This window comes from Perognathus longimembris, chromosome 8 (genome assembly GCF_023159225.1).
Source record: "Perognathus longimembris pacificus isolate PPM17 chromosome 8, ASM2315922v1, whole genome shotgun sequence".
Classification (NCBI taxonomy): domain Eukaryota; kingdom Metazoa; phylum Chordata; class Mammalia; order Rodentia; family Heteromyidae; genus Perognathus; species Perognathus longimembris.
In genome coordinates, this window is record NC_063168.1 from 11,280,347 (window position 1) to 11,289,563 (window position 9,217).

The 9,217-nt window shown below is 42.5% G+C and overlaps 1 gene segment (V, D, J or C); it reads left to right on the plus strand.

Moving 5' to 3' along the window:
• The first annotated feature begins 1,185 nt into the window (after window positions 1-1,185).
• Window positions 1,186-2,161, plus strand: LOC125356160. The segment is given in 2 exon segments: window positions 1,186-1,250; window positions 1,634-2,161. Coding segments are annotated over 2 exon segments (501 nt in total).
• The last annotated feature ends 7,056 nt before the right edge of the window (window positions 2,162-9,217 follow it).

Sequence of the window (9,217 nt, forward strand, 5' to 3'; positions counted from 1 at the left end):
AGATGCAGTTACTTCATCTGTTTTTTATTCTGGTGTTGGCTGCCTTGTCTGTGTCACAACATGGTGTGTTAATAAAAAGAGAACCAGTTGTAAGGTGAGGTGGACCAGCATACAGTTGTCTTCATTTCATAACAACTGCCTATGATGAGAACTGACTCACTCCATAAGAGCAGCTTTAACCCTCCAGAGGGCAGGACCTCCTAGCACCTAGTCACTTCCCACAAACCACCTCTTCCATTGGCCAGTTTGGTCCATTGGGCATCAATACAGGCCTCCTTCTCCAGGTGCTCTTTTCTCATAGGTGAAATAAAGCTGAAAAATCTCAAGATAAATAAGCTGGCTAAATTAGAATGGGACTGGACACATCAATATTTTATGATAAGATAATAGGAATTATATATATTTGTATATATCATCATCATCATCATCATCATCAGTAGTAGCAGTAGTATTATGTCAGGCTTGGGGTTTGACTTTAGGCCTGAGTGCTGTCCCTTACATTGAATATGTGTTCATACTTTCAAATATAATCATTTCTACCACTAGATTAAAAGACTATTCATTAGATTACTATCTGTAAGAGGAAATTATATTTTCCCTGTAAATTCTTCATCCTAAGTCTTAATAAGAAGTACTTTTAGAAACAGAGGTTTGAACCCTTGTATTTAAGTCCCTGAACAGATAACTTGGCAATCATGGGTATCAGGCTACTCTTCATCTAGATCAACTCCGTGCAATTATCGGTCAACTTCCTTGAGGATCATTGCTGCTGATCCTCCAAGTGTCTTTCTCTGGACTAGATGAGTGAGCTGCAGGGGATCAGGCACAACATCCATGTCTTTCCTAGAGATGCTGCTGGGCATAAGGCTGCATATCATTGGGCTTCTGATGCTGTTATAGGGTGGCAGGACCATGTGCACCCAGTAATTCCCACCGTCTCAGACGTTCTCAGTAGGGTCCTTTCTTCCCATGCTCCAGGCATCATGGATTTTATTGGTTATCACCAAACACAGAGCACAGCTGATGTCACTTCTCTCAGAAGAGCAGGCCTTGCCCCCTCCTTGGCTCTTGTCACACTGCTGCCCCCACCTGGCTATTTGCATATTGATCCCTAAGGAGGACCTTCCATTCCAAGTCTGAGATAAAGGCTCAGTTCTGAAACTCCCTTCAACTGACAAGACTCCTCATTTGACTCCTAGAAATGAAGTCCTTCTCTCAGCTCCTGTGGCTGTTAATGCTCTGGATCCCTGGTAAGGGCAAAGGGAGAGGAGGAATGACAGTGGGTGTGCAGGGAGGGAGGGGTGGTGGTGATGGTAGTCCTGGTATTGAGCTCTCAGAGCCCATTTGTGCTCTATCTGTGTAGGTCTTGTTATCCATGATGTGGAAAAGTGAGATTTAAGCCTGAGAGGGTGAGGAACATTTCAGGAGGAGCTAAAACCTGTGCTTCAGTTAGACTCTGCTTGGTGTGAATAAAATATGACTTAAAATATCTCTATATTTAATATAAAATATTTTAGATCATAAGTCAATCCTTGAAATATTACTAATAGGTACTACATATCAAAACAAATAAAAATGTGTGCTTCTGTATGTTTGTGTATAACCTTGCACTTATGTCTTATTCTAATTTCAGGATCTAATGGAGATGTTGTGCTGACCCAGACTCCACTCTCCCTGCCTGTCACCCTGGGAGAGCCGGCCTCCATCTCCTGCAGGTCTAGTCAGAGCCTCCTGCATAGTAATGGAAACACATATTTGGAATGGTACCTGCAGAAGCCAGGACAATCTCCACAACCTCTGATCTATTTGGTTTCCAACCGAGCATCTGGGGTCCCAGACAGGTTCCGTGGCAGTGGGTCAGGCACAGATTTCACACTGACCATCAGCAGGGTGGAGGCTGAGGATGTTGGGGTTTATTACTGTTATCAAGGTACACATGCTCCTCCCACAGTGATACAGCCCCGAACAAAAACCTCCTTTCTGGCAAATGGCTCATGCATTGCTGATCTGGGAGCAGCAGAGCATTGTCTGAGTCTACCAGGAAAAAATGATTTTGTTGTTAATGTGAGAGCAAATCTGTGTTGAGATAAAGAGAATTTGACAACCTGACTACATACAATCAACAAAGACCCGGAGAACAAACATGGGTGTACAAAGACCAGGAGACTTCAGGTAAACCATGAGATATTTATTGAAAAATATCTTTAACACTTAAGTAGTACTATAGCTACCTAGATGAGTAGCTACCTTTATGAATCAAATATTTTCTGTGATTTCATTCCCTGTATAGTGAAACGTGTAATCCCTCCATCATGCACATGGTTTGGCCCACACCTACAGTATATGCTATGCTTTCTGTTCAGAAGCTGGAAGCCCGGTTGTACCTTTTCTAGCTTCTGTTCTGTTTCTTCCCCAAACCCAGCTTCACCATCCAGCCCTTAAGAGAGTTCTATCACTGTTTTTTGGCTGAATTAAGCTGATCCAGTACTGGACATTGTACCCTGGCCTATGGCCTCCTGTGTTCTGAGGCCTGAGATCAACTTAAGAGGGAGGAGTGTGGTGAAGTAATAGTGAGATTCATAGGTCTTTGAATTCTGAGACTAAGCCCTTAGCCAATGGTCACAGGAGTTAGAACCCTACCTGGTCAGCCTATGTGACTTTCTTTCCCACCCCCAAATTTTGGCATTGGGGCATCATTAGTATTTAGTTATGTTTTGTATCCGCCACAAGATTCTGACAGTGTAGTGTTATGTGGTCTCAGGCTCTGTTGTTTCTTTCAGTGTCTCTACCACAGAATGTCTCCATCCCTTGAGGAGGAGAAAGTGAATCCTGGGATGATACTCTAGATTTCTCACATGCTGTGTCCACCTGGAAGCAATACATCCTTCAGCTGGCTGCAGACCTTCAATTCCCCCGGAGCCACATGGTTGTTCAGTAATTATGCTCATGATCATTATCCAAAACTGCACTGTCACAGTCAGTGAAGCCCACCAGTGTAACTACACAGAAGTCAATTAAAGCTAAATTATTAGTCCTTCGGGGGATTATGGTATATTCCTAGTGCTGATGAGGGAAGCACTGAATGAATTTGGGTTCCTTGTCAATTAACTTGAGACGAGTTCCTTTCCTGTGTAAAGAAACGGTCTGCAGTATCTTGTGTGAGAAACATTGCTCTTAATGTTCCACAAAGTGACATTGCAATAGGGTGACAGCATGCAAATGTGGACTGGGGAGGAATGGCTCCTGTGCCCACACAGCAGACGAATCCTCAGGGACAGCATGGGGGTGTGGTCAACGAAGGCTGAGCTGCAGGCCATGAGGCCAGGCCTCTGCTTCTGATGGGCAGGGCAGGGACCCTCCCAAGGCCATAGCGCAGGAGTAGTTGTCATCTTTGTAAGACGCAGGTTGTCAGTTGAGCCACAGGCCTCCAGGGTCCTCCACAGTCTGCATCCGCAGTGGTGTTGTTGAGACTGCTTCTAGAAGTTTTGTAGGAATTTTGTTGCTTGAGGCTTCCATTATCCCTGTGCTCAGTGGTACAGACTCAAATACTGGTGTTCTGCAAGACTTAAGAAGTTACAAGAGGCTGTTGCAGGTGGCTCATGTCTGTAGTTCTAGCTCCTCAGAAGGCTGAGATATACGGATCCTAGTTGAAGTCCTGAGCAGGAAAGACTCTGAGATTTTTATCTCCAAGAAACCACCAACAGGCCGGAGATGGAGCTGTGGCTCAAGTGATAGAAGGTTGGCCTTGAGTACAAACACTCATGGACAGTATGTAGACAATGAGTTCAAGCCCCAGGACTGTCTGTCCCACATACAGAAAAAGTATAAACATCTAGTCATATATGAGACTCTGTGTGGTTACACACCACTGAGAAAAACAAATCAAAGATGAGATTTCAATATTTTTGTTGAGCTACATCACTTTAAAACTCCTGTAGTCAGGATTGAAGTCACACCCTATTGGGAAATTACCTTTGTAAATCTGAATCCTCTCCCCTCCTGAGTGGCTACCATTTACAGTCAGACTAGAGAATTCTTCTGGTTTGGGGAATTCTTCCAGGTATCTTAGGAATTTGTTCATTCTCTTTGATCAAGCAAGCTACAAAGTAACAAAACAATTAGCCAATAAAAAATAGTAAACCAATGATTTCCGTATCCTCAAAATCTAGCAGCATAGAAAAAATGAGAAGTATTTACTGTTGAAAAAGCCTTAGAATTCGGAGGCAAAACAGAAAGTGTGTATAGTTTTTACTTAAGAGCACTCCCTTCACCCCAGGCATTGGTAAGAACTGTTTTGCTACTACCATGTGGATGGCAGTGAAGTCTAACACCTGCCGTCAAATGAATGCAATGCCTTTACAGGAATTGATTAACAAATGTTCACAGCTTTGCTAGTACAACTGTTGGCTATCGTGGGGCAAAAAGGCAGAAAAGACAGGGATCACTGATGAAAACATGCAATCAATATGCTTTCTCTGAACCCTTACCCCATGTGTGAGGCCTTGAGCAAAAGAATAGGAAGTGACCTGGCTGTACATTCCATGCACTCTCAATCCGCACACCAGGTGAATGTGGAACAGCAGGACGGACTTGCAGTGTGTAAGGAACCTGACCCATTGCTTCTACTTGTCATATGAAGTAGATGTACAGTAGCTACTGGAGATTCAAAAAATAAGTTGGGAATAAAAATGCTAAAAAGATAATTTACATCAAAAGTCAAATGGAAAATAGACTTTAAAGTAATTATTTTAGGGATTATACATGTTCTAAATGTTTAAACGTTTTTGAAGCCTGTGATCTCTGATCAAAATACTATAAAGGAATATATGCAGAAAAATTTGTAACAAATAAGACTCAAGAGAGATATGAAAGAGACCAAGTGGGAATCTGAGAATGGAAAGCACAATCCCATCACTGGAATTTTACAGGATAATTGAAGATAGGAATAACTAATTTGCAGGCTTGTTATATCTAGGCAAAGAAGAACAACCTCATAGAATGGTTTAATCCTTTAGCTACAATGAAAGAAATTCCTCACTCTGCTTCTATCTCCTTGGCCACTAGGAGGGGCACGTTTATCACAGAGATGGATCATGTGTCTAGAATGATTGCTTATATCAGACTGATTTCATAGTGACTACACTATCACTACATCTGTGTGTGTGTATGTGTGTGTGTGTGTGTGTGTGTGTGTGCCAGTGTTGTGGCTTGAGCTCATGACCATGGGGTTGTCCCTGAGCAATTTGCTTAAGGCTGGCACACTCTACCCCTTGAACCACAGCTTCATTTCTGGCTTTTTAGATAATAATGGACATAAGAATCTCACAGATGGGCTATGACTGTGGCTTAGTGGCAGAGTGCTTCCCTAGCATGAAATGAAGCCCTGAGTTTGCTTCCTCAGCACACATAAACAGAAAGGGCCAGATGTGGTGCTGTGGCTCAAGTGGTAGAGTGCTAGCCTTGAGCAAAAAGAAACTCAGGGACAATGCCCATGTCCTGAGTTCAAGTCCCAGGACTGGCAGAAAAAAACAATTTCACAGACTTTCCTGCCTGAGATACTTTTGCGCAGCAGTCCTCAGATCTCAGCCACCTGCATAGGTAGAATTACAGGTATGAGCCATCAGTGCCTGGCTTTACTTCTTCTTTTTCTTCTTTTTTTTTTTTAACTGTATTTTTTTTGTGTTTTCTTTTTTGGTACTGGGGATCGAACCCAGGACGTTGCACTTGCTAGGCAAGCGCTTTGCCACTGAGCTACATCCCAGCCCTTTTTCTTCTTTTCTTTCACTCAGACAGGTTTCCTAAGTTGTGAGTGTTTTCCAAAGTTTGGTCTCCTAGACTCACCATGTTAATCACAAAGAATGAAAGCAGGGTTTTGAAGGAAAAGGAAATAAGGTTTATTATTTTTAACAGATTAAATAGGGTGAAGATTCATATTCAAAGCTCTATCATCTTCATCCAACTGATGAGAGAAAAGTCCCCAGCTTAAAGAGGCAGCTAAAGGGCTCTGCTGCAGTTCTGCTCCAGGATATATGAAGGATGTATATCCAAAGACTATTTGAAAATTTGCTTCTTCTTATCTCCTCTTTGACAGGGGCCACAGCTCTGGAGTCGTGTGTGTGTGTGTGTGTGTGTGTGTGTGTGTGTGTGTGTGTGTGTGTTTGACAGAGGTGCAATGACTTCCTGCGATTAGAGAGATGAAGAAAGATTGTCTATTTGGGTTAAACATGTATTAAACTTGGATTTCCCAGCAAGGAGTTGAGAAAGAGAAAGGGGAATCAAATGTATGTTTGAGTTTTAATGAGCAAAACTTACCAGTAACACCAGCTGGTTAGTAGGAGGAAGGAAAAAGAATCTGAAGAGAAAGGAGGATGAGGAGAAAATATTTAACATTGACATAAAGGCCAGTTGAGAATTTTAGAACCCAGTGGAACTATTCACCCCATAGATATATTGTCACTTGATTAAGGCAGGAGAATCAAAGAACTGGAAGACATATTGATACCAGTTTTATAATAAAAAATGACAAAATTGGCAGGTTCTCCCTCAGAGATTTATAGGTCAATGTGATGATTACCATGAAAAGATAATGTGTTAAAACTAAAAAGGAATAAAAAGATAAATTAGCCAGAATAATTAAAAAAAATTCTTGTATGAGATAATTATTTATGCATTAAATTTCTGTGAAACACAGTCATATACAAAACAAATAAAAAGAACTGCGACAAAGTTTACAAGAATCTTCAGGAAATTTATGTCTCTTTACACTGGAAAAGTTTAATAAAGTCCTAGATAAAGGTTTTATCATTAGCATTTGCGATTAGACGATAGTAAAATGGCACAAGTGAATTGTGAGTGGAAAATAAAAGCCAACCAAGAATTCTGTATTCATAATCATATACTTGTAAATTGAAGGCACAGATATAAAGTTGCTTTTATAAATGCAAATGAAGAAAAACTGGTATGTGTAGACCTAGTATAGAATATCCGGAAGTGTTTCAGGATCACAGGAAGTGATAGAGAAAAATGTCCTGAGCCTATGGGGAAAAAGCCTGAAAAATAATTCAGAAACAAGAAAGAAGCTGAAGCCAAAGAAGAGTTATTTCTTCAACCTATGTGAAGTTCTTCAAACTACAAAACCCAAACGATTGTGGCACAAGTCAAGACTGTCACCTCACAATATTAATGGAGCTGTTATGGATTGAGAGGGCAAAAACATGGCTCTCAGGAACTTGATGCAGAATCTCTTCATTTTTCAGAATTTTACATTGAGATAAAACTGTATTCACTGTGCATACCATATCTCTGCTTTCTATATTATATGTAGTTTACATCAAGCAAAATAATATCATCTGACCTAAACGTTCAAACAAATATATAGAAAATAGGTAAGAATGACTCAGTGTTTATGGAAATTCATCCTTTTCTCAAGAAAACTGTAAAATGTACCTGGGAAGGGGTTGAAGAATTAGGAAGCAGGCTGAGAACAGGAGGAATCATGAAGGCCACACGCATTAGATCTCTCTTGCTTCTCTTGACCATAGTTAATATCTGCTCACAGGAGAGGCCCCACCCTCCTGGTGTCTCTTTCCACCTCACTGACAGTTTGTCTCCCACCACTGCACCCAGCAGGACATTTGCATATTGCTCCCTAGGGAGGAGCTTCCCTGCAAGTCCAGTATAAAAGCTCAGCTCTCAGCTGCCTGCACTGACCAGGACTGCTCCCTCTCACCATGAGGTGCCCTGCTCAGCTCCTGGGGCTGCTCATGCTCTGGATCCCAGGTCAGAACACACTAGAGAGGAGGAAGGGGAGGGGGAGGGGCTGAGCTCTGGTGCCCACTGCTCCCCATGTGTGTTTTGTCTACTTGTGAGATGTGCAGATCTGCCTCCCTGGATGGACATGTAATGCATGTATCTGTGAGTGAGGAAGATTTCAGTAGGAAAAATGTCCAGTGCTCTGCTTAGGACTGGATAGTTGGGAGGGGCTGATAAATTCTAGAACCTCCTTGTGGCTCCCTGCAACAAGTGTGTGTGTGTGTGTGTGTGTGTGTGTGTGTGTGTGTGTGTGTTTAATGAACTTTCTGGTGCATAAAACAAAATCATATTCATTTACAGCCTAAAAAATATGAAAAGATGATCATGACACTTGATGCTTCTTAACCCTGTCCTCTTCTCTCCATGTTTCAGGATCCCAAGGGGATGTTATTTTGACCCAGACTCCACTCTCCCTGCCTGTCACCCTGGGAGAGCCGGCCTCCATCTCCTGCAGGTCTAGTCAGAGCCTTCTATATAGCAATGGAAAGACATATTTGTATTGGCTCCTGCAGAAGCCAGGCAAGGCTCCAAAGCGCCTGATCTATTGGGTTTCCCAGCGAGACCCTGGGGTCCCAGACAGGTTCCGTGGCAGCGGGTCAGGCACAGATTTCACACTGACCATCAGCAGGGTGGAGGCTGAGGATGTTGGGGTTTATTACTGCTTTCAAGCTACACATGATCCTCCCACAGTGATACAGCCCCGAACAAAAACCTCCCTGCTTGAGGTGGCCCAGCTGTCACATGTTGTTCTTTGGGGAGCAGCACGGAGCTTTTCTAGTGATTGTCAGAGCAGGAAGCTTTAGAAGTCATAATGAGTCACAGTGGAGCTCTGTGTTCCGTGAGTGCCTCTGTTCTCTTCAGGAACACTGGGGCAGAGGTCATGGCGTGGCACAGGCATCAGGGGAATAAATGTGGCTCATTCAGCTGCTGAAGTTATCATAATTCATGCTATAATTACTTCAATCCTTATTCTAATCCCAAGTGCTTTCCTATCGTGTATTAATTAGAGTAGAACAATAGAAACTGATTATATTTGGTAATATTAAGAGTTATGTTTCAAATAATTCTGTCTTTAGTCTGAGGTGGTGAGGTTTATCAGCTCAGTATTAGCCTAAGATTTACTGTGAATTAGAGACCAGGGTGGATTACATGATGAAACCCATTTCTGGATGCAGTGGGATTACTGTGATGACCCAGACTCCACTCTCTCTGCTCATCCTCCATGGAGAGCCACCTTCCATTTCTTGCAGATCTAGTCAGAGCCTCCTGCATGGTAATGGAGACCCTATTTGGAATGGGACCTGCAGGTGCTAGGCCAGTCTCCACAGCAACTGATTGTGACTGTTCCCACTGAGATTCTGCAGTCACAGGCAGGTTCATTGGCAGTGGTCAGGGACAGATTTTA